The 26,033-nt window shown below is 35.7% G+C and overlaps 1 protein-coding gene across 3 annotated transcripts; it reads left to right on the plus strand.

Moving 5' to 3' along the window:
* The first annotated feature begins 144 nt into the window (after positions 1-144).
* On the plus strand, positions 145-26,033 carry LOC140823264 (histone-lysine N-methyltransferase ASHH2-like). 3 transcript variants are annotated; one of them, XR_012116172.1, is made up of 19 exons: positions 145-407; positions 2,868-4,491; positions 4,767-4,974; positions 5,843-5,958; positions 6,118-6,197; positions 7,769-7,900; positions 7,986-8,102; positions 8,673-8,765; positions 9,820-9,897; positions 10,432-10,488; positions 10,776-11,676; positions 11,755-11,810; positions 12,098-12,177; positions 12,310-12,392; positions 12,472-12,551; positions 15,263-15,342; positions 21,330-21,375; positions 22,496-23,520; positions 25,774-26,033. XR_012116172.1 is itself a non-coding variant. In XM_073184519.1 (18 exons), the coding sequence occupies exons 2-18, from the start codon at positions 2,874-2,876 to the stop codon at positions 23,450-23,452; spliced, it is 4,824 nt and encodes a 1,607-aa protein (XP_073040620.1). In that variant the 5' UTR covers positions 145-407; positions 2,868-2,873; the 3' UTR covers positions 23,453-23,744. The 3 variants fall into 3 exon arrangements, 1 of the variants encoding a protein (XP_073040620.1); XR_012116170.1 differs by having other exon boundaries at positions 5,843-6,000; positions 25,774-26,032; XM_073184519.1 differs by lacking the exon at positions 25,774-26,033 and having other exon boundaries at positions 5,843-6,000; positions 22,496-23,744.

Here is a 26,033-nt window from a genome sequence, read left to right on the forward strand (position 1 = left end):
TTTCACAACTTTTTTAGGTTGATTTTTTTTTTTTTTTTTTAAATGGGGTTTTAAGTATTTTTTTATAATTCCAATTGAAATGCTCGAGGTAGCCCTGGAAAAGATTGAAATTGCAAACACAACCCTACTTCTATTTGACTGGATCTTAGCGTGGGCAAAATACGTTCCCATTAGTTTCTTCCGTTCTTTTTCCTCTTCGTGGGTAGCAGTTTGCCTCCTCTCGCCACGCTTCCGTTTTCCCTCGAAATTTTCATCCCCATTGCTCTTGTTGCCCTTTCTTCCGCTTCTATTTTGCTTCAATCGGGACAATTTTGGCGTACAAATCAGTATTGAAGAAGAAAACGGACAAATTTGAAGGAGAAATCGTTCGCAGAGACTTCGTACACAATGGCCTTGGAAGCGTAAAGGTTATTTTTTTCGATTTTTTTTTGTTTCTCCCTGAGTATTGATTTCAACAAACATTGGGATTTCATTTTTTTTTCTTTTACCAGCGGCCGGGTCTTCGTTTTGATGGGGTGAATTATTTGGATTCAGTCGTGGTTAATTTAGTTTATTTTTGCAGCGGATGATTAATTTGATTCGTCAATGATAAAATTTTGTTTTTCTCCGTCTTCGGAACATACCTCTGACCCTGCTCGTGCTCCTTTTCATTGAATTTTAGTTTATTTCGGGTGTCAGAGATGGAAAAGTAGAAGGGATGACTGTTGAAGTAGTTTGAGAATATTATTAGTTAAGTAATTGCATCGCTGTTGGATACCATCCATTTGCATATTTTTTGTTCCATAGTTATGCACATCAACATATTTTATACCTCTAAAATGCTCTAAAACAAGTTATGTAAGTGATTACTTTTGCATATTTATCGTACTGGGGAAAAATGATTTTTCCGTCTGCATTTATATTATAGTTAAAGCATGGGAAAAACTTATAAAGACCAATGGAGATTGTGAGAAAGTTGTGGGGTGACATCTTGACTTCTTTATATGGCTTAGTTTTTTCAAGTAAATTCTTTTGCAATTTTTCGAGAAATTTTTTTCTCGAATTAATTTGAAATTTTGGCCTTTATGATAGTGAAGAGGAGAAAATTTAAAGGTTACAACCTCCAGTCTTTTTTTTTTAATTTTAAGTGGTTTCACTTTCTTTTTTTAGGGTTCAGGAAGTCTTCTATGAAATGGGCAGTTTAACTTCTTTTCTTTCTGTTGTACCACTTTATTAATTTAATTGCTCTATTCAATGTTTTGTTGACTAATTTTCGGTTCACTTGTTCATTATCATTGAGGTTGCTAAGGCATAATTTGGTGGAATTGATGTAGTTTTATTTTCACTTTTTGTCCTCCGACGTGAATTTGTTTTCCTTACCATGTCACTAATTGGTTTACCGTCTCTGTTCTGTAGTTACTTCTTAGTATTCATTATTCATTTACCATCTTTTTTGTTATCTCACAACTCTATTTATGCTTTGATCCGGTCCATTTTCCTTTTAACAAATACTGTTTAGTAATGCTGCTATGTTTATATGTTCAAGAATCAATCCTACTTATTTGAAATTCATTCCTTAATGTAGATAAGCTTCTTTATATCGCCGTACAATGAGCATATCCATTCCTACGATGCTATTATTCTTTTATGGGTGTGCGCTGGTGAAAGTTTTTTGCATCTTAACTATTTCCATTGACCTTCTTAATATATCATTACCCTACTGTCATGAATATTTGTTCTAAAACTAAATAAGATTTCATTCACCTTCCAAATTTGTAATTTCTTCCTTCATTGTCAAAGTTTTATTTTATAAAAATTGTTTACGACATCCTATAATTTGGACACAAAATAGTAATAGCTTGAACCTAAGCTTCTCACATGTAAATTAATCAATATGCTTTGCATACAAGGATATGAGAAATTTTAAGATAATACCAAAAGATTGTGATCTATGCCACATTTTTTCGGTTACACTTTGGTTAATTATTTACTTTCTTAATTTTTGCCAAATTTGTGTCCCTCTTCACTATTGGCATGTATTTTCTTTGTTTTAGATTTATTTTGTATTTCTACTGTGTACATTACCATTTTTATTTTGTACGTTTATACTTCTAAAAAGTTTTTTAACTCCAGTCATATGCATATTAATGTTTATTCAGATTAACTAAATTAGGTATCAACTTAAACATGATCTTCATATTTATTCAAAACTTTGTCTCCCATATTTTAATTTCTGTAAATAGATTTATTTGGTTTTTTTTCAATAATATTGTGCCAACGATACAAAATACTTATTCTATAAGATTTATGCATGTTTGTTTCGTTTTTTTCTGCCAATAATAAATATTCTAATAGCCACAAAATACTCATTCTATAAGATTATGCATATTGGTTTCGTTTTTTCTTGCCAATAACAAATATCTAGGACTAGTAGCTACAATATATTATGCATATTAGTTTCGTTTTTTCCTGCCATTAATAAATATTCTAATGGATATTTCATTTATTTCATAATTCTAAAAAAATTATTTTATTAAATCATATATATCATTTGTTATAATTAATTCTTTTACATAATTTTGTAAAAATTTCATAATTAAACAAAACATTTGAAATTTAAAAAACGTGTTTCATGTGCAACGCGTGTTCCCTGGCTGCCAGTAATTAAATACCTTTTTTTTAATTTCTTGAAAATTTATGAATTGGTTCGCAAGTTTGTTTTTATTCATAGATTGAAATCATTTGGCTAATAAACCAACATTTTTTTTCAGCTATCGTTTGTTCATATAACCATTTAAAAGTATTTACGCTGTCAATCTTTGGTAAAATTTTTGTAATGGGATGCCCATCAAGGTTTCTTGTCATATCTAATTAATATCGTTATACAGGGTAACATGTTTGCCGAGACAATGTCTGGTAAAAGTATTGGTGACATCAAGGAGAAGTCATCTGTGATCGAACTTGATATGGTTGTTTCAAAATTATCTGTTTCTTCGATGCATAATGAATCCTCCTATGTGAGAACTGATGATTTATCCGTGAGCATGATTACACCAGATGCTTCAGGTGCTGATCTTCTTCTTCCGGCTTTCGATGCCATTAGATTCTCTGAGAGTCCCGAGCAAAGGGCTGATGCAGCAAGACATACCATTGAAACCGATGATTTTGATTCCCTTGGAAAAGCTGACTTGCTTGGGCAGAGACCTGACGAGGGCAAATGTCATAGTTATTTATATCCTTCTGATTCTGCACGTATTGTTGAACCATCTACAGAAAGGGATGGTGAAGCCGAGGCTGTGGTCCAAAGTGACGAGACGTGCAAACCAAACAATCCTCTAATTGTATACGCATCATCTCGGAGGAGCGCACACAATGCTAAATCAGATAAGAACAATGAGATTCTTAAACCACCTAGAAATTACAAGAGGAAATCCAACAAAAAGACAGTATTGAATTTCACTTCGTTGCAAATTTCAAGAAGAAGAAGAAGTTTGTTGGCCACACGATCTAGGTCTTCTGTTTGGGGATTAATGGGGAATATTATACCAGATTTTAAAGAAAACAGTAATCTTGAGCTGAATATTAGTAAAGAAAGAAAACTGAGAAGAGTAAGAGGTGGCGTAGGGATTAGGAAATATACGAGCAATCAGAAAGATAAAAAATCAATTGGAAAACCTGGTGCTCCATCTGGTCCTATCTCTTTGAAAATTAAAATTGGCAATCAAATATGCAGCTCGGTGAATGGTACTAAAAAATTTTATGCACCAGAAATCAAGTTGGAGGGAGAAGTGCCTCGAGATGTGGTATCATCATCAAGAAAATTAGAGGATGCGATGCCATCAGATGGTTCTGTTTTGAGCACAAAATTTGATGTCAGGGACACTGTTGAAAAGTCGTGCTTAGGTACTTCAAAGGATCACCAACTGATTGTTAACCAATTGGAGGTTCATCAGTTGGAAGCTTCTATTGATAACAGGAGTTCAGATCCTGGAACCTCACCTGATTCAGAAGTTATAAACTCGGAACCTGATTGTCAACTTTCTCGAAAAATTACACCAAATATGGGAGGTAGTTCAGTAGTTTCAAATGATTGTGTTTCTGTTGAAGATGTTTCACATTTAAAGGTATGGCAAAGCAAATGTAAGAAAGGAAAAAAGAACGATGAGCTCGTTAAGGGTGGAAAATTAGATGCTGACGTGCCCGCTGCAACCGGACTAGGACAGGAAGTGGGTTATGTCGCTTCTTGTAATGAGGCTTCCATTGTTTCATTTTCAAAACCTTACTTGACCGAAATGAACCCTTCTTCATCTAGGCTTGTTGCAATTGAGCCATCTAATTTACAGACCTGCGACACGTTGCTTACTTCTACTGATGAGAAAAGTTTGCCCAAGTTGTCCAGTGCAAGTGGAAGGAGCAAGAGCACATGCAGAATTCTGGATTTACCCGGCAAAAGAGAGAAAGCCTCGAAAAAAAAGGGAATTCGAAACAAGACCAGGCAGAAGCATAAACCTGGTGAGAAAAGTGATGGTGGCTGCATTCTTATTCTAGTGGAAAGTCATATGGATGCATGCAATTGTTTATGTTTGCATCTTTTGATGTATATTTAAGAACATGTTTCTTATCTCCATTCCCTGAAAAAGAATATTCCCTTACATGTATGTATGTAAAATACATGTTAGAAATTTTAGCCTTGCCTTCAGTCCCCCATCTCATTTATTTTCGATGCAATATCTTTCTGAATCCTGTAAATTGACGTATTTTCTATCTTCTCATATTTTAACATGTAGGAAATCCAGTATCAGCTCATTTTGAGGAAACTGGAAACATAAACCATGGTTCATGTGAACCGATAGACAGCTTGCCTTTTTCAGTGGGTGAGGTAAGAGAACAATATGTTCCAATGAGGAACGCTTGGGTGCTTTGTGATGATTGCGAAAAGTGGCGGCGAATTCCGGCTACACTTGCAGATCATATTGAGGAAACTAACTGTGGATGGTAAATGATTATGAATGCTACTGTTGGTTTTCAAAGAGTGATATCAAGAATTTATTTTTCTATTGTCCGTTCACATGCAGGAACATTAATATATGCATTGATTGAATTTGATTCTTTTCTCCACATAACAAATTTCAGATGTTTATTTAGCTAACTCACCAGTTGTTTAAGCTGATACCAATTTTAATGGTCTTTGGTTCTTTTTTGCTACTTTCAAATCTAATGCTCTGAGAGTTGTTTTTGACCAAATTTTTTTTGGAAAAGTGTTTTGCTAAATTGCATATTCTCAAAGTTTGTGAGACATTTAATCTAATTTTATAATGTTGACCAAATTTAAAATATCTTGCTACACGTTTATAATAATCATTTATTTAATTTTTCTGACATGATATAAAGAATATCACCTCAGAAATAAAACTATTTAAAAAATAAACTTTTCAAGCTGGAAGTGGTTGAAAACCGGGCCAAATTCCTTCAGAACTGGCTCCAATACTAAAGTTCAACTTTTATAAGATTTTGAAATATAATCCGTTTTTTCAATTGTTAAGTTGGATCGAGAAAATTTTTGGTGAATGCTAGATGCTAGAATGATGTTGGTTAATAGAAGGTGGACCTCATTGAAAGATTAAATAAATTTGTCTGCTGCAAGACTTTCCGGTAGCTAAAAATAAATTCAGTAACTCAAGGTACGAAGTATAGTTAGTTTTAAAACATCGAGGACCACCTGGCTTGAACATTAATCATCATGAAGATAATGCATCGGGTAACAGGACCTGCTGTGCTGTACTACTATATCTCTTTAGATGTTGATTCAATCATTTGAATTTGGTGGTAGCTAATAGATTTCCTCTTTTTTTTCCTTCTAAAGGACCTGCAAAGACAACACAGATAAAGATTTTGCTGATTGCTCGGTTCCTCAAGAGAAATCAAATGCAGAAATCAATGTTGAGCTGGAAATATCCGATGCTTCTTGTGAGGAAGATGGTTGTGATGCCTCCCTTAACTCTAATCAAAACCAATCAAATGGTATTGTTTTACCTGATGATATTGCAACATCTATATTCTGGCTTACTTGAATTTCATAACTCATAAGTACCTCTCGATTGACACGCTTTCCTTGGATTTTGTTTATATGTTTTGCAGTTTCTCAAGTGTCAGCTTGGTCACTTATTAAGTCAAACTTGTTTCTACACCGAAGCCGCAAAACTCAAACTGTCGACGAGGTGAATCCTTAGCTTAGTTCAATTTCACTATTATGCTTAAAACTTGCATTAATGCTTATTGCCAACACTTCTCACTCATTCAACTGTATCTCAGCTTAGTTATGATCCCTTTTCCGAGAATCCGTGTATATTTGTTCGTGTATCGTGGTGTGTTGTTTCTGAACTTTATTAGATTGAAAAAAATTATATTTCTTATTACCTGGATTTATGTTGAATTATTGACCCTTATGTAAGTACTGGTTTATATAAGCATTTGGTAACAATGTCAAAACCTGTTTTAATTGCTATTATGCATTGAAAATATCTCCATTTACACTCATGATCACCAGGGGTACACATGTTTAATATGAGCATTTTTCGATATGAAAAAATGAACACGTCAATTTCAGTTTTGGTATTTTTGCAATTATAAATCAAGAGCATATAGATAAATTGAACCAAACCAAACTGAAACCCACGGTTTTCGGTTAAAACTTATGATTTATCTTAATTTTTGACATTTTTTTGCATTTTTATTCATTTTAAATTTAAATAAAAAATATTACACAATTAAATTAATTTAGCATGTTTTTGAAAATATAATGAGATATGATATGTATGTGGCACTTCAATGATTGCCGATATCAAATCTTTATGTCTTTAAAATTTGTTTCTTTTTTGTCCGAACTTTTTAATGAGTTGTAATTACTAACCGATGACAATAGTATATTACCGATAACCCATCATTTATAAGCGCACACAAACACATAATTTCCATTATTTTATCTCCAGAGTAACCATACGGACACATGTGTGAAGAAACAACATAAATTTAATCCGATTTCACTCATGTTATATGCATACATTTTGGTTTCGGTTTAAACCATAGAAATCTCAAACTGCATTGCATTTTTCAGTTTCTTTAAAAACAAAACTCAATGTTGAGAAACCATTTGTTTTCGTTTGCTTTTTCTTTTGTTTCTGTAGTTTGGTTCGGATTGGTTCTAATGCTTTTACTCTCAACAGATTTACTAACTTCCAATTTATCATGTTTTTACCTGAAATATTAATAAGATCTTCACCAACAACAAGATCTCATTCATCAGGCATTCTTTCCACATAACAAACCATGAAGATATCCTTCACTGCCAGAAAATTAAGTTCAACTTCCATGGTGTTTTCGTGACTATTTATTAGTGTTCCCTGATACACACAGTTTTTATCGTTATCGTCCTTTCTCCAAGTAACATGCTATGAATTTTTATTCTTGCTTTTTTATAATTTTGACAATTTTACTGGAGATATCGATAATTAATATGTGAAATGATCATTCTATGGTTTTTCCTCAACCTTTTGATGACTACACCCTCTGATGTTGACAAATATGTCTATAGCCAGTTGCAGCGATGATAATTTTCGCCGCACTTGTTCATTTTATACAAGGTCTCTATGAATGTGTTGGTCACATCTCAAGTCTATGAATATGTGTGCATCAATTTTTGGGCTCTAGGTTGACAATATATTTCAATCCATACACCTATTTAACTCTACTTTAATATTTGTTTCTTTCTTGTTCTATTTGTGTGTGACAGGTAATGGTTTGCCATTGCAAACCACCTTCATATGGTAGAATGGGTTGTGGATCTAAATGTTTAAACAGAATGCTCAACATTGAGTGTGTTCAAGGAACTTGTCCGTGCGGTGATCTTTGTTCTAATCAACAGGTACATCAACTTCTGTTTGTTCACATATGTGTGAATCTTTTGTTGTTATTCATAAAGTGAATTCTCCATGTGCAATCGCTTGCAGTTTCAGAGACGCAAGTATGCGAAACTTAAGTGGTTCAGGTGTGGAAAGAAGGGGTATGGCCTTCAGGCACTTGATGGCATTCCCGAAGGACAGTTCCTTATCGAATATGTTGGAGAGGTTACTACTGACTAGAACCTCTTGTTACTTGTTATTTATGCAATTGATGTCATTTAAATGTTACTCCAAGTTGACACTCTGTTTATTAGAGCAAGCTAGTAGCATAGTAGGTATATATACATACACACATCTATTACTATTATTTAGAATCTCTATAATAGAGACAAAAAATGGTGTCTTGGTCTGATTTTTTGATCTTTCCTTTTTTTATCATTTTATAATAATTTCATTTTGCAGTTTAGCCCATAATTAATTTTACAATTATGGTATGACCCCTATTTGATTATAATAATTTGAAATTGTAGTTTTACAATTATGGTATTACTCTTATTTGATTATAAATAAAATTACTTATAAAAAAACTATACAAGTAGTTAAGTACGCAACACGTGCGTCGGTATACTAGTTTACACACACACATACATGTGTGTGTATGTATAAGGATCAACTTGTCCCAATTGATATACCCAACCAAGAGACAGTATGGTAAGAAATGCTGATTCCAACTGATTCCAAACTGATGTTTCATTGTTTGTGATTCTAACGTATCAGTTTTTGGTTAATTTGCAGGTACTAGATGTGCATTCTTATCAAGCAAGGCAAAGAGATTATGCTTTGAAGGGCCACAAACATTTTTACTTCATGACTTTGAATGGCAGCGAGGTTTGCCGTTATCATTTGTTTTTGTGTGAAATTGAAAATTCTTGCACCTATTCAAATTATATAATTTTCTCATAATTTTGGTTTCTGGCCACTTCAGGATCATCTGAAAATTCATCATTAACCTAATTGCTTGTGGATGTTTAATTATTTGAGAAGCGAATGATGCTTTTGTCTCACTTTATGACACTAATTGACTTGGTTTGATGAGTGAGTCAGTGACACAGTGCTCATGTGTTTCTTTCATTTATGAATGAGAGGGCCTCATTTTAAGCTTTGTAACAGAAAGTTCGATGATTCTTTGTGCATTGGATTTTATAAATCTTCTAGGGAAATTGTAGGAAACCGTTTACTGGCCTGATCAAAGCGTTTTAATGTGAATGTAAATGAGCTGACTGTAATTTGGCTGCAGCTTATGTTTCTGGCGAAGTTTGTTCAGTTTTGTCTTCAATTACAAATAGACCACAATCGATGAAATCACGAACTTTATTTTTCTCATCTCCCACCTTTTGACTAGACTGTAAGTTTGACTGGGAATTATGATCCCACATATGCATCCACCTTGAACCCTGTAAATTTGGTTTTGGATCGAAAAAGTCTGTAAGGAGGCTTTCTAATTGGTTGGTTTGTCTGTGGACAATAGATTAAACAGGTCAAAGGGGTTGAGGATGGTTGGAAATGTTATAAAACCGATCTAGGTTGCAAAGAGAAAATTGTTCAAGACAGACTGAATTTTTTTAATGTCAGTTATTGGTTTTAGGTTTTACATATGTTGTGTCTTGCAGTAAAGGACCCTTTCCCATTGAGTTGGTGTGGATATATGTGGCCAACTTTATTATGTAACAGCAAATTAAACTCTAGTTGAAATCTGTTCGTATTTTTTTTTTTTTTATGAGAAACGAAGTTTTATTAATGAGAAAAAGGTTACAACTTGGGTTATTATCCCCCAAGCATCTTTTAGGGTATCTTAATGTTTATCTTTTTTTATGGCTGTTACTTTTGTCAGTTTATGTATTATGTTTACTTTTAATACTGCCTGTGTATGCCTTTTTCCCAGGTGATTGATGCTTGTGCTAAAGGGAACTTGGGCCGGTTCATAAACCACAGTTGTGATCCTAACTGCCGTACTGAGAAGGTACTTTGTGGGAGCAACCTTTCATGCAGTTTTAATTTTTTGAATGTGAGGAATAGAACAAACTGTGTGGAATTTTGCCGGACATTTTTATTCCGTATGGACCATTTCATGTTCTACCTTCATAAGCATGTGCCATTTGCCTTCCACGATCTCTGTCCTCTGTAGTTTGCATTTTCTTTAGCAAGCTGTCGCGTTTTTGAGTCAGTACACTGGGTGATTGTAATATTTACTTTCTGTGACATTCTTATGCATTTTTTACCACACCTAGTTTATGATGCTAATTTACTTGCTAATTTCAGATGTTTCTGGGTTCACTCTTCTTTGGCCCATCATTATTTTTTGTTCATTAATTCGCTTTTTCGGTTGTTTTTTCACAGATATATTTCATTACTTATGTGTAGTTTCGTTTAAAAGTTAGGTCTGAATATTAGTCTTTACCAACTTCAGTGTCCTAGATGACTAGATTTATTGTCCTGTTTTTTCTGTGGAATTGTCGGTTTTATAATTAACTCTTGCTCTTGGCATTTTTGATAGTGGATGGTGAATGGAGAAGTCTGTGTTGGACTCTTTGCTGTGAAGGATATTAAGAAGGTAATATCTGTTGTGATAAAAAGAGTATTTTGCTATGTCTATTCAAGTTCCATCCTTCTTTTGGGGACAATTTAGTACGGTATGTTGGGATTTTTTGGGAGGTTTTTGGTAGGTGACTAAAAGATTTGTTTACTTCTTCTTTACCATCATGTTGGTTTTGAGCAATATATGAAGTGCCTGATATAAAGGTAGTTAATTTTTTTTTGTTTTCATCCTTGGTGTAGCACTTCTTTATGCCATTCGTATCCTAGTGAACACTCTGAGTTTTTTACAATTTTGCAATCCAGGGTGAAGAGGTCACATTTGACTATAACTATGTACGTGTATTTGGGGCTGCTGCGAAAAAATGTGTTTGTGGTTCACGTAATTGTCGGGGCTATATAGGTGGTGATCCATCAAATTCTGAAGTAATTGTTCAAGGTGATTCTGATGATGAATTTTCAGAACCTCTTATGATCTGTGAAGATAAAGAGCTCAATGATGATTGGAATGATATAATATCAAATTCCTTAAATGAGAGAGACAACCTAATTGCAAATGAATCCCGAGAAAAGTTTTATAGAATGAATAAGTTGGAATATGCGGCTGGTCTAACGGAAAGCACTGAAGAAGCACACTCTTCTAAAGCTTTAACTCAAAATGTTGGTGGTGATATATATGCTTCTTCTCAAGGGTGCTTAACTGATGCTGTCAGGCAGTTGGACATGGACAAAGAAACTGGAGAGTCATTGAACAGATCTTCGTCAGCTGCTTTTGAGCTTGACGCTGATGGCATTGTTTCCCAGAAACCTTATTCTGTCAATTTCATGAATATTTCCTTAAAATCAGATGGCAGTATGAAGTCTTTTGGCCAGAATGAGCTTTCTTCAGTGCAAAACCGAGTGGAAAATTCATCATGTTCTGCTCATGGACCAGAGATAACGACTTCTGCATTACATAGGAAATCACTGCCAGATGAAGTAAAGTCTAAGAGCAAGTTGAAATATGCTGCTGTGGGAGGAAGAAAAGAACACGGAACGGCACATCCTCCAACTAAGACTCATCATTCCTCAACCTCAACTAAAAAATGGAGAGTTAAATCTATTTTTACGGGTGACAAAGGAACTCCGAATATGGATAAGTCAAATGTTGCACCCCATAAATCTGATAATTTACCTGAACATTTCCTGAATAGTCATTTTGAAACAGGTAGACAATCATCTGATCCATGCTTCTTGGTAGTCATGGTTAGTGTTTTTTGCAATAACTTAACCCAAATGCTTGCAGTTGAGGAGAAACTGAATGAATTGCTTGATCCTGAAGGAGGAATAAGCAAGTGTAAAGTAAGTTCTGCATCCCGTGCTATAATTCTTTTTTTCTTCTTAATCTCTTGATTTTGGTAAGAGCATTAGATGTATTATTTTCTCATCTATAAAAATGTTCAACTAATTCCATTTTTTTTGAATTTCAGTCAATTTTCAGTATTTGTAGAAATTTTGTGTAATTCCTGATTTCACATGTGCTCTGTGGTTGGTTATATTATTATTTAGACTGATATTGTGCACTTGAAATTACATTTTGTGCCTGTAGATTGTTGTTTCATGTCTTGGTTTCTTCTATAATTTGATAGGATGCATCAAGAGGCTACTTGAAGCTTCTTTTCCTTACTGCTGCATCAGGGAATAATGGCCATGGCGAAGCTATACAGAGGTAATTTTCGGAAGTTTACCTCCTTTGCTAATATCATCACTTCGTTATCCTGTTTATTATCTCACCTTGTAAAAACTTACTGTTCTGGAGTTGTCCTGGAGTTGATTTTTGTTCTTATTTCAATTTTTGCAGCAATCGAGATCTTTCAATGATCTTGGATGCACTTCTGAAGACGAAATCTCGGACTGTTCTGGTTGATGTAATTAACAAGAATGGTAGTTGTTCCTAGTATATATCTTTGATGATTTCCTTAGTGTGTTGAATTTTTTCAGAGCAATGACTGTTGATGTATAGGTTTGCAGATGCTCCACAACATATTGAAGCAGTGTAGGAGGGAATTCATCAAAACTCCAATTCTGCGCAAGCTTCTTAAGGTAAATTTGGTGGAACTGAATAAACTTTTTCTTCACTTCTTAAATCACTTATTTAAGTTTGAAAACAAGCTTAAGTAACCAATTTACTATCAACTTATTCAAATAGTTGATCATTTGAGTGACCACAATTATCCAGAGAATCTGCTCCTTTTGACCTATTACATTGGGTCGAATCTTGTTTAGTCATAAAAATGCAAGAGAACAAAGCATATATGATAATATTCTACACATGAGATCATGCATGAAACGTGGACATATGCATGATCAGTCAGTATTTGAACATACACCGAAACTGAAAACTACTCAAGTTCATGGCCTTTAAAATGACATTCCAAAAATTGATCTGTATGTGTGATTTTTGAAAAAATTTCATCTAAATAATTATATTTATAGGTCAGTCGTCTTTACGTTTTAAAGTCCATCTCTATATTAAAGCTGAAGAGACACAAGTTGTCGTTGGTTGCGTCGACTACATCAAGAGTAGGTAGAGGACTGACTTGGATTTCCTTTTGCCTATATAATAAATAATCTTCCCATTTGATTTCGTGAACTCATGGGGATTGGAGAGTTGAATAATTAGCAATTTTTTTTTTATAGAAAGGCTTTCAAATTGATGAGACTCAGTAGAACAAGAAAAGATGTTAAGAAAAGAGCTTGTGATGATTTGTTCGATATGCTAGGTACAAAAGAAGAATAGAGATATTTTTAAGGTAGCGAAAGCCAGAGGTCTGAATACTAAAAACTTGAGTCATGTTAGGTGTATCAAGCATGAAGATGATAGAGTTTTAATGCAAGATAAAGCTATCCTAGATAGGTGTAGGGATTACCTTAAGAACTTAGTCAATGAGATAAGTACAAAGGTGTTAATCGTGGGTAAGCATGATATAGAAGAAGTAGGACATTTAATGTTCCATTTTAGAGCTAGTACTACGGAAGTAACAGAGGCACTAAAGACGATGGAACCAAGGAAAGCAGTTGGACCGGATAAGATACCAAGTGAGGTATGGAAGTGTCTAGGAGAAGTTGAGATCCAATGGCTGATTAAGCTCTTTAATAGGATTTTGGATACTAGGAAAATGCTAGAATATGGGAGAGATAGTATTGTAATATCAATTTATAAGAATAAAGGAGATATACATGAGTACTCAAACTATAGAGAGATTAAGCTTATGAATCTTACGTTGAAGTTGTATCAGATAACCAATTTGGTTTTATTCCGAGTAGGTCTACAATGAAAGTTATTCTCTTGACTAGACAAATGACAGATAAATATAGAGAACAATAGAAGAGTCTGCATATGGTATTTATCGACTTAGAGAAAGTCTATGAAAGAATGTCTAGAGAATTAATCTGGTGGATACTTTGAAGGAATCATGTGTCTCAATGCTACATCGAGATCATTAAAGTTATGTATGAAGATGTTGTAACTAGTGTTAGGGCTCTTGGAGGGATGTCATGTAACTTCATCAAGGATTAGCTTTAAGCTCTACCTCTTTGCTTTGGTTATGAATGAGCTGACGGGACATATTCAAGATGGGTCACTTAGTGGTTTGTAAATGATATTGTCCTGATAGTTTGCAAATGACTTTGTCCTGATATATGAAACTAAAGAAGGTGTAAATCAAAAATTAGATAGATGACGTGAAGCTCTTGAGATAAAATGTTTTAGAATTAATCGCTAAAAAACGGAATATTTAACTTGTAACTTTGTTCCTGAATCTAGACGAATGAGTAATCCAATTGAGATTGATGATCGAGAAGTCTCAGAGTGTGAAGCATTTCGCTGTTATGATCTATTATCCAAAAGAGACACTAGAAAGGATATAGACCATGTGATTAAAGTAGAGTAAATGAAATGGAGGATGATATCAGGAGTCTTATGCGATAGAAGGATGTGTGCGAGATGGAATCGACCAGCTATGGTAGAGATACACATTTTAAGATGTATGTGTAACAAAAAATGCAAAGATAGAATTGCGAATGAAAGAATTACGAGCTATTTAGGTTTAGTCTCAATTGATGTTAAGATTAAGAAGAAACTTCTAACATGGTTTGGTCATATGAAGAGGAGACCAAACACGATCCCAATTCTACATACTTTAGATTGGCGGGTTAATGAAAGTAGTAGAGGGAGGATAGACCATTGAAAACCTGGATAAATGTGGTAAATGAGGATATCTTAGAAAATGAAAGTAGTAGAGGAAGGATAGACCATTGAAAACCTGGATAAATGTGGTAAATGAGGATATCTTAGATCTTGATATAAGATATGACATGTGGAAAATCGCTTAGTTTGGATAACTAGTATCTATGTAGCCGACTTCGCAACTAGCAGGAATTTGCTATGATGATAATGATGTACATATTGGAGATTGTTTGGATTCTGATGTGTGATTAAAGACTTAAAGTAATGAAAATTTACTAATGCCTGCTAACAATGTCTACACTCATGCTGAACACTTGACAGAACTGGACATATTCCTTCTCAAGTACCTGATAGAAAGCTTTGAAGAAACCTATGATACTGAAAATATGAAAAACTGGTCCCGAACAAATTCAAATTAGTTGGACGGAACTATAGCTTATAAAATTGTTCTGGCAAATTTTTATGGTTAATGTGAAAATGCTGATAAACTCTTTACAACTATAATTTGTACTTGTTATTTTGATAAAATAGAGTTTTACAGCTTTTCCTATTGTTGTTTGGATAGATACTTGAGTATATGGCAACAAGGGAGATTCTTAAATTGGAGCACATAACTGGAGGCCCACCTCGCCCAGGAGTGGAGAGGTCAGCATATTTTTTTGACCTATTTTACTGATGTACGTCGATTTTATAATTTTCTTGCAGACTGTGGTTTTGACATGTAAGATCTCGATGTATTATTTGGGTATAAATGATTTTTTTAAAAATAATTATAACAATGCTCAGTTCATGTATTCGAGAAAGAGACGAGAACATGTTTGTAATATAAATTAATGCTCGGTCTTTGTTGTTGAGTTACTTACTGTTAGATTTGTGATGAATAATTGTAAATCATAATTTTTATTTGCTTGTTTATTGTCACACTTGTCTCAATTACGAGAGGCTTGAGGCACTAACAATATGTTAATGTTCCTTCTTGTTGCTGATCCTACTGGAGCATGCACTGTGGCTTCACAAAATGTGTTCTGCTTAAAGGAAGAAAAGGAAATTATATAGGATCCCAGGACCATGAAGTGTCTGTGTTATGTCTCACTCATCCTATAAAACAACAGTGGGTATGGGTGATTTGATTATGTTGGAGAGGATATATGCCATATAACTGAAGGGGATCACTAGAATTGTTTTTCTTGTAGCTATCAAAATTACCTAGTATCATGTGCCTGCTTTCAGAACCTGGATGTAAAAGAGCTTGTGATGTAACCGCAAATATCTATCATTCAACAACAATAAGCAAACAATATAAGGAAGGAAATAAGCTGAAATATGGTGGCATGCCACTCCCCTCCGTAGCAAATGCTAATCTCAACACTCCAAAACAAAAATAACAGAATGCCTAATCTCTCCCAATTCACATTTTTTATGTGCTCCCCCCTTTCTGGATGCGTTAGGACTTGTGACTCATGGGCTTGTTTTGGCCTTGGCCCAATATACTATAACAGTACCACCTCTTGAAAATCAACCTTGTCCTCAAGGATAAAGTTAGGAAGTTGATTTACCATATTTTCAAACCAAGACACAACCTATTCACCAGGCTTTTTATCCTCCTCTGACATAGACTCTCGTTCATACCCTGAGTTGGCTGCCCCAATCCCTTCGCTTCAGATTTCCAAATAGACTTGTGGGTAACACTGCTATCTCTCATCTCCGACATGTGTTCCAGTAGGCGTAATGACCTCTTTCTTAGTGGCATCTCCCTTCCCCTTCACCACATTTTCAAATTGAGTTGTTGCAAAGAGAACTGATTCTTTGCCATCCATATTTATACTATTCTATTAAGTTTGAGACATTTAGAGTAAATAACTTTGGTATCATGGTCTGTTTTAATAATTATATATATGAATAAAATTAAAATTTTAATGTAAGTTATATGTAGTTTAGCAGATAGAGTCATTGTTTTTTGGGGTTTAGGTTTTAAGTTCAACTCTTACTGAGATCATTTTTTTATTCTTTTATTTTTTAATTTATATATCAAAATTATAGTGTAGACCTTCACTACTTCTTATAATTATATTTTGATCCTCATTTATATAAATCAAATGAATTATAAAAAATATTATACAAGCATGCAACGCGTGCGTCGGTGCACTAGTCTATATAATGTCTGAGCCATTTCACTGGCAGTGTCCTTAATTCATAGCCATCCGTGGTGATGAAGCCTTGGTTTGGATCATAGAACCTTTCAGTTAGAGCAAAATCTGTAGAGTTTCAGTCCCCAATGGCACCAACAGTGACACCAAAGAAACATGCAATGACAGCTTTGCCTTTGAGTTGGTCTTTGGTAACTAAAATTGATCCCACATTTGGTAAGTAACCATATATATAATATTCATTCCTACACCCTTGCCATCACCTCCCTCTCCAGGAATGATTCCTCCTTGAACAGTGGCACCAAATGTGGCTGCCTCATCTAGGTTCACGCCTGGTTTTGGTTCCTTCCTATTGAAGCATTCTTTCAAAAGCTGCTGGATCTTAGCGATCCTAGTGCTACCACCCACGAGAACAATTTCATCAATCTGGTGCTTTTCAAACCAGCATCTTCCATGTCCTTAACAATGGTCTTTCTGGACAAATCATTGTTCGATTCTTTAAAACGAGATCTGACAAGTTGTTTGGATAAATCCATGTCATCAAATAGGGCCTCAATCTCTACTGTCTTAGCACTTGCTAAGTGCTCTGTTATCCTTACTAACGTCTGCCTGATGCTTTTATTTTATTAATTTAATGAAGTACTACATAATCCCATGATCAAAATTATCACCTCCCAAACGAGTATCACCATTAGTTGATAACACCTCTAAATCGCCATTGTCAACAGGCGGATACTAAAATCAAATGTCCCGCCACCAAGGTCAAAGACAAGGATGTTCTTTTCTGGCCTTTCTTGTCCAAATCATATGCAATAGCTTGAGCTGATGGTTCATAATAATCCTTACTGCATCAATTCAGCTACTGTTACAGCAAGTTTGGTGGCTGGACTCTTGGCATTATCGAAGTTAAGTTGTTAACTCCAGGTAGCTCAAGCTTCCCTCCATGTCCATGTAGAATGTCCAAAGCTTGAGGGACTTGTGAAGCATAATTTGCACTGTTTGTTCCCATCAGCAGCCACTATTGTGGATAAGTCTACCTCCACTGACCCGTCATCATGCGAGGTAACAAATTGGCCGCTGGCAAGGATGAGGTTCTTCACTTTCACCAAGTAAAATTACAGCCCAAGTGATTTAATCTTACAATCCACCAGTACCTTACTCTCTCAATTCCTCGGAGATAGCTGCTTCCGCCATTGTTAATCAACCCTTCCCGATGAATTGTGACAATCCACCGGATGCTTTTTCCTTGTTTATTTCATCGATTGGTTAACAGGCTTACCAAGTTTTGCCCATTCTTATTTGATTGAACCCGACCTCTGTAACTGTTACTAGTCCAATTGTGTCAGACCCAGTCCCTCCAATTTCTTTCTGAATCCCACAGTTAAATTCATAGCTCCCTTAGAATTGTATTTGGGCCTTGAATTTGGTTCTTTCCAAGTATCTTCCTGGTCAGACATTTTAAATTCATAGCCTGTATAATTGTATCTTTGATTCTCCACCCCAATCTTCAACTGCACAATTTAATACCTTTTTGATCAATTTCTATGTGAGTCATTCACGATTTATGTATGAAAATTTTATTTCACTTTCCCAGAACCAAAAGATCTTCAGGCTCTTCATCCCAGTGCACAGAATGTGATACGACCACAGTACAACATAGAGAGAACATAAACTGATATATAGAAAATAGTGAATCAAATAACACGGTCGTATGGTTACAGTGACTCAAAGCAACAAGAACTATAATAAACTGAATGAAACACCCAACCAAGCATTAAATCCTTTACAAAAAGAAAGGCCCTACCTTTGTATTTCTTATCTTTATTCAGGATACCTTGTGGTATTGCGGAAGCCATGGAAAAGACAAGGGATTTTTTGTGGGATGGCAGCGATGGGGGACACCATTGTCACCAGGTTACTTGGGATCACGTGTGTAGACCTAAAGAGTTGGGGGGGTGTTTGGGCATCGATGGTATTTGTTTGAGAAACAAAGCTTTATTAGGTAACTGGTGGTGGAGATTTTCTAGGGAAAGGGATTCGTTATGGTGTAAGATAATTGTTAATAAATATGGCCTGCCGAAGAATGGATGGAATGCGGGTCTAGCTAAGAATGCCACTTTCAGAAGCCCTTGAAAATTTATCTCTAGGATCTATCAAGCTTTTTTTCGGTATGTGGGAATTTGATCAAAAGGGGTAACAAAAGTTGATTCTGGGAGAATCGGTAGTGGGGGCATTGTTTTTTAGGACCTTTTCCCTTCTTTGTATCAAATTTCGATCTCATTATCAACCGATATCTTTCTTCGTATCTTCAGCATTGTCTTCCGATCTCTCCTCTTGGGATTTGCATTTCCGTAGGATTGATTTGGGTGTGTTGTTAGGTTTCTTGGAAAGGGTTTCTCTCATTCAGGGTGCTGCCGTTTATAGATCTTGGGCGTTGGATTCTTGAGGTACCTTTTCAGTTAAATCTATTTTCGAGTTTTTTCCCCAGCTTTCCATTTTACTAACAACCGTTCTTGGTAAACCTCCGACTTGTGAAGCGATGCGGAGGAGAAATCCCTCATGTTATCTCAGTCCTAGTTGGTGTGTGCGGTGTGCTGTCAGGCAGGATTTGGATGCTCAGGACCATTTGCTCTTACACTGTCCTTTTGTCAGTTTGCTTTGGAGCAAGACATTGGTGGAATTGGATTTTCTTTGTGTTCCTAAATCTTTATTGGGGCTTATTTGAATTATATTAGGACGAGATTTGGGAAGGAAGGGCTGGCTTTTCTAGAATAAGGCAGTTCATTGCATTTGCTGGTCTGTTTGGTTGGAGAGAAACAAGAGGATTTTTGGTAATCAAGAAGACTCGGTCGAGGGTTACTGGGACAAGATTAAGATGAGGGTTCCTTGTTGGCTTCAATCGACTGCGGATTTTAAATTTTTATACTGGTGTCTTATATGAACAAGGATTGGAGTATTATTTGGAGTTAGTAGGCTTGCAATTCTAGGTTTTTCGTAGTTCTTGTCGAGTTGACCTCTGGTCCACCTTTGTAATTACCTCTCTTTTATTAGTAATGTTACTAATTTTCCTATTTAAAAAAAGCTAGCCAAACAATCAATCTGCTAGAATCCCTTTCCTATAACCAGCTCTTGCCTTGTATATTTATTTATCTTTCCCCTTACTCAAGTTGCTTCTTTTTCTAGTGTATTCTTGTGGATTAAAAGCATGATCCTGATTTTCTAGGCCCAATATACTTGGGACTGTAAGACTATCGAAAAATGTATGATGGCCTTAAGCAAATGTCCAGCCGTAGAACTTCCATCTAAATGGGTACGTCGCATCATATCCAGGTAAATCTACTTTTATGAGGGCCCATCTCTTCTCCTCAAGTCCATGATTTTGATCCTTTGAGTGGCTTTCTTCTTGACCTTAATTCTCGTAATTGTTTTCCAGTCATTGCCCAGTTTATTTGTGTCCCCGACTTCTCACCTTATAACCTGCTCCTTCGTCATTTCCATCTTCATCGTCAGATCCAAGGACTTGACTTCCTCGACGCCACTGACATGACATTGCTCGCTATTAATCGAGTTTTATGCTCCCCCTTTTTTCCTTTAACTAATTTCTTGAGATTTGTTAATTCTCTTGTTGACTTGCTGACTTATGCTGTAATGCTAATTGCTAATACCTTTTTCCTTTAATGTCATTACCCTATCTTCGAACTGTGCGGTTGCCATCGATGCTCCTCGACTCTCTTTATCGGGCAGGTCAAACCAATTGTAACAGCCACAAATATCATTGTTTAACAATAATCAAAGAAATATGCTGAAAATATGATGGTAAATAATGTTCATATAGAGGTAATTCCGTATACATCTCTGTCATCACTCCCTTCCCCGGCAAAATGCTAGTCTCGTCACTCAAAAACAGAAAACAAAAATTATAGAATGCCTAATCTACTCTCTCCATTTCATTTTCATGTCCTCCCCCTTTCTAGATACTTATAAAACTTGTGACTCGTGGGCTTGTTTTGGCCTTTGTATTTGGGTCCGAACATCTTATTCTTTTGTTTATTGTTTTTACTCTAAATTGGTGACCTTTAAAATCAGGATGTTTGTGGAATGTAAACAGGATGAACTGAAGTCTCTGCATGTATTCTTTTTTTTATTATTTTATTTTGGTATTCAAAATGTCACTACATTCAATAAACTGGCGGAGCCCTTGTAAGACTATCAATTTTCAAAATAAACCTACATTAGTTATTCAATGTTCTCTGTTCTTGGTATATTACACAGTTTTCTGCCGGTGTTGGTTAAAACTGTAGTGAGAACTAACACAGTTTTGCGAATCTATTCCTCTCATCTTGGAAAATCACTCAAGGATAGAACTTTTTGCTCTGCAGTGGGAAGGAAAAAAAGCTATTTTTGCTAAAATAATTGGTGTGTATATTATCCTTTTGTGGTTTTGTGTCATGATTCTCTAACGTGTGCCCTGTTCTGCATTTGCAGTTTTAAAGATTCAATATTAACGTTGACAGAACATGCTGACAAACAGGTAGTTAATGATTTTTTTCATTACTTTGTCAGTTTACTTGCTTGTGTCTGATGTCATCTTTTTCAATGTCTGGTTCTTACATTGTTGCTGTCAACAATTAACCGAAAGACAATTAGTTTTTATTGCATTTGAGCATCTTTGTTGAAAACATTGCGATGTCCCGACAATTGACCGAAAGACGATTAGTTTTTACTTGCTTGTGTCTGATGTCATCTTTTTCACATGTCTGGTACTTACATTGTTGCTGTCAACAATTCACCGAAAGACGGTTAGTTCTTATTGCATTTGAGCATCTTGGTTGAAAACATAGCGATGTCCTGTCCGATAATATTTTGTTGTTTAGTTTCAATCCTTTTTTCCCACCTGTGAGTTTGTGACAATTTTAATGGTTATCTAGATTTGATGGCATTTCTGCCTGTGAAAATTCTTAACCATGTTGCTTGATTAATATTTGCCACCCTTGATCATTTTCCTATATCAAACGTTTACATTTCGATGTGGCTGCACATGATTAAATCTATGTTTACTCAGCATAGATGTTTAAAGGCTGATATTTTTTTGTTTTATTGTAACGCAGAAAAATTAGTCCCTTTTCTTTAGCCCTCGATGTTAATCCTCTGTTACTACGAGTGTGTTTTCTTGTCTTTTCTGGTTGTGGCTGGAATTTGTATGTTGATTGAGGTAAAGAAAATAATTCCATGTCCTATGTAAGCTTTATGTGTTGCATCAACAACCCCACCGCCCACCCCCCACCCCCAAAAAAAAAGATTCTAGACTTGCTTTTGTGTCCTTGCTTGGTTCAGGGCGGTACCACGAGTGACTTGGCGGCAAAAGCTAAACTATTTCCTTTTAAGAAAATCAGAAAAGCTAAGCTATTACCTTACTTGTGTATTAGTTGCCTTTCATTTGTTAATGTCATGTTTTGTCGTTGCTACACTGCATCTGTCTGCATCCAGGAACTACCAAGCATCCATCAAGCAAGTTGACGCCTTTCTAATTTTCTGGATGTTTGGATGGGTGGTTTTTGAATATTATGCCATCATAGATATTTAGAAAATTGCACTTGTGTGAGCGCTTATTTTTTTATTTTTGGCTGAAGTTTGATCTTTACTGCTCTCAGGTCCATCAAAGTGCACGAAGTTTCAGGGACAAATGGATTCCCAGATCTTTCAGAAAAAATAGCTGCACAGAACGAGACGATGCAAGGATGGAATATCCTCAGCTTTCAAGCCACGATAGGCTTGATATGTCGCATGATATTTGGAGCAATCAAGGCGAGAAACTGTCAGAAGCAACAAATTGTCGTATCGAGCAGCCAGTTTCTGCATCTTGTACAATCGATCTCTCCTGTTCAGAACCCATAGCTGCTACAGTTAGCAGTGTAACTGACGGGACAAAAACACGCAAACGCAAGAGCCGATGGGACAACCCTGCAGATGAGCGACCAAATCCAAGTCTTAAGACCAACTTGGAATGTGATGGAAAGCTTAATACTGACGATGATATCCCACCCGGATTTTCTTGTCCCTGTAATGGTCCTATGGTTCCATCTGATCCGACTTCAACTCCCATTATTGGCCAAGAAAGAGAAGCAACCTTAAGGCAACCGTATGACATGGTGTTAGGTGATTCCCAGCAGAGATATAATGCATACATGTCGACCTCCTATGGAATTCCCTCTTTTGTCATGCAGCAATTTGAGGTTCACGCAAAAACTTCAGATGGTTGGACTATAGCTCCAGGTGTGCCTTTCCATCCGTTTCCTCCATTACCCCCATACCCCCGTAGCAATTTACACCCCCCATCATGTACTGCTGTATCTACCCCATTGAGTGAACCAGAGGAAAGAATGGAACAAAATAGCCTTAAGTATGTCTCTCGTCACTCGGATCAAAAATATTCGAAGACACCCGGCATGGACTCACCAGAAATGAATGCTTCCTGTGCAAATGGGCGACCTGATATCATGCAAGGAGGAAATTCTTATAGCATGGGAAGGAAGTACTTCCGGCAGCAAAAGTGGAATAATTCGAAGGTAATGCCACCACCATGGATTCGAATGAGAAATGTCTGGTGATACACAAGGAACTTTACAAGCAATTGTGCAATTTATAGTCTAGGTTTAGGAATTGGAGCTAATTTGGTGTAGGAGGAATTCATGCATTTTCAACTGGAGAAGAGAATTATAAAACAAGCAGTTCAACAATTTTTTATGAAAAGATATAGTGCCTTTTATTCGGAGCTTCTGCATTTTCTGATGCTCCTTTTTTTCTATAACCATTCTTAAGACAGTGATACCGACATTGAAATATTTGTTAATTTCATTGTCTGTAATTTAATTTGTGAATATGGTTGCCTTCATCTGTCAATTATATTCTGGCTCCACTTGAAGAAAATTCTAAAACTTTTTGTTGTCTTTTATATAACTTCATGGGCTATGATTCAAGTTATTTGATGGAATTCTTGGTTGAAAATTGTTCTTTGATTTCTTTTATACTTCTTGATCTCCTGGGGTATCTTTTTCTTTTCGGATACGATCTTTCACGGTAGCATTTTATTCCATGAGTGTGTTGTTTACATTTAAAAAATTGTTGATAACATTTCGTCTTACAATTTTCTTTTATTTATCATAATTATTTTTAAATTCTGCAAACACGAAGCTCCCTTACCATGTCTTTGGAATTATGGGTTAAAATTTTCATTATTGTTCAAAACTGATTAGTTTTATATTATATTATAGTAAAAATATATTATTTCAAATCTTTATAATAATTTTTGTCTGACCGGCATGATAAGTTGTTTACCAGTAATTTATTTCTCCTTTGATTTCTCCAAAAAATCGTAATGCATTTTGATATTAAAATAAAACAAAAACTGTTATAATTACTAGTATGGATGGGGTTATTCGGATCGATCTGAACATAATTGAATAGCCTTAGATGGGTTGGGTATTTCGGATAATCAATCACGTTTGGTTAATATCCGAGTCCGATTTAGTTTTGGGGTAAAATAGTTCTATCAAAAAAATTGATCGGATTCTGATTTTTCCTCAAAACCCTTTAAGGTATTTGAACTTAGGCGTGTTATATTACTTGAATGAAGAAGAATAATTCAATTTATAGTTAATAATCTCCAGAATTGAAAATAATCACAATATATAGCATGGTAAGATCTAAATGGTTTGGTAAAATGTAGATAAGAAAATTTTTAAATCGGGATATATGAAACCCAAAAATTGAACCAAGATATTCGGTATCCCACCTACTCTTTTTTTTTTTGTTACAAGAGTGGGGGGTCACCCAAGATTGTTCACTGTCGAACAACTATTCTTCTACACGAGCCAAAGCCCGCCTTGTCTTCCTGGATGATGGCGTACATGCCAACTGGGAGAGTCCACAAAGTTGTATAGCCTCTTTCCATTTTCAGAGCTTCCGCAGCCAAAAAATCAACAGCCTTATTTTGTTCTCTGTAGATATGCAGGATCTTTACCTCCCAGTTTCTAGGCAGTAGGCTAGTACACAATGAGATCAGGTTGATGAGAGATGAGCACGGCATGCCCTTATTATTAAGCCAGTTGATCACTTCTATTGAGTCAATCCCCAGCCTGATCTTCCTTTGCCCGACTTCCCATGCCACTTACAACCCTTTGTAGGCGGACCACAGCTCTGCTTTCTCAATCGAGCACCACCCTATGTTGTGCATGAAGCCAACTATCCAATCACCATATTCGTTCCGCAATAATCCGCCCCCACCAGCCTTCCGAATAGATTGCTTGCAGCTCCCATCAACCTCGAGTGAGCACCACCCTTCCGGAGGAGGTATCCACCTAACTATGCAATTGGCATACCTCTGGGTGTGACTTGGCATGATCCTTGAAGAACTGAAAGCTGATTTAATTTCGTTGAGTTGGTTCTTTAGCTGCTTCACTTTAAGATTCACATCTAGTTTCTTGTCCTTGAAGACGAGATCATTTCGCCATTTCCAAAGCCACCAAAGAGTAATGGCAAATAGAACATTCCAATTCCTCTTTTCTATGTTCTGTCGTTCCTGGCCCAAGTTCACCCTAAACCATTTGTCGAAGCTTAGCTTCAGAATATGTTGGAACGCATTAGTAGACATGAAACATCTCCATATTTCCCAGGCTTTTTCACATTTCCGAAAAATGAAGAATCTACCAACCAAACAATAAGAAAAAAAAACCACAAGAAAACTTACCAGTTTCATTAGAGCCAACGTGAATGGAGATGATTGTCATAAAGAATAATAAAAGAAACGTTGACTCTGTGTCTAACAGGGTATTCTTAGGTTGTCAAGAGAATGCAACCAGACAGACGCATCGATCCAAATATAGAAAGTAGACCATCTGACATTGTTCGGATTGCATACGGCTCATTTTAGGAGGAATTCATGCATTTCATTGGAGGGTCAACTGGAGAAGAGAATTATAAAACAAGCAGTTCAACAATTTTTTATGAAAAGATATAGTGCCTTTTATTCGGAGCTTCTGCATTTTCTGATGCTCCTTTTTTTCTATAACCATTCTTAAGACAGTGATACCGACATTGAAATATTTGTTAATTTCATTGTCTGTAATTTAATTTGTGAATATGGTTGCCTTCATCTGCCAATTATATTCTGGCTCCACTTGAAGAAAATTC

Source organism: Primulina eburnea, chromosome 1 (genome assembly GCF_022965805.1).
Source record: "Primulina eburnea isolate SZY01 chromosome 1, ASM2296580v1, whole genome shotgun sequence".
NCBI classification, from domain to species: Eukaryota; Viridiplantae; Streptophyta; class Magnoliopsida; order Lamiales; family Gesneriaceae; genus Primulina; species Primulina eburnea.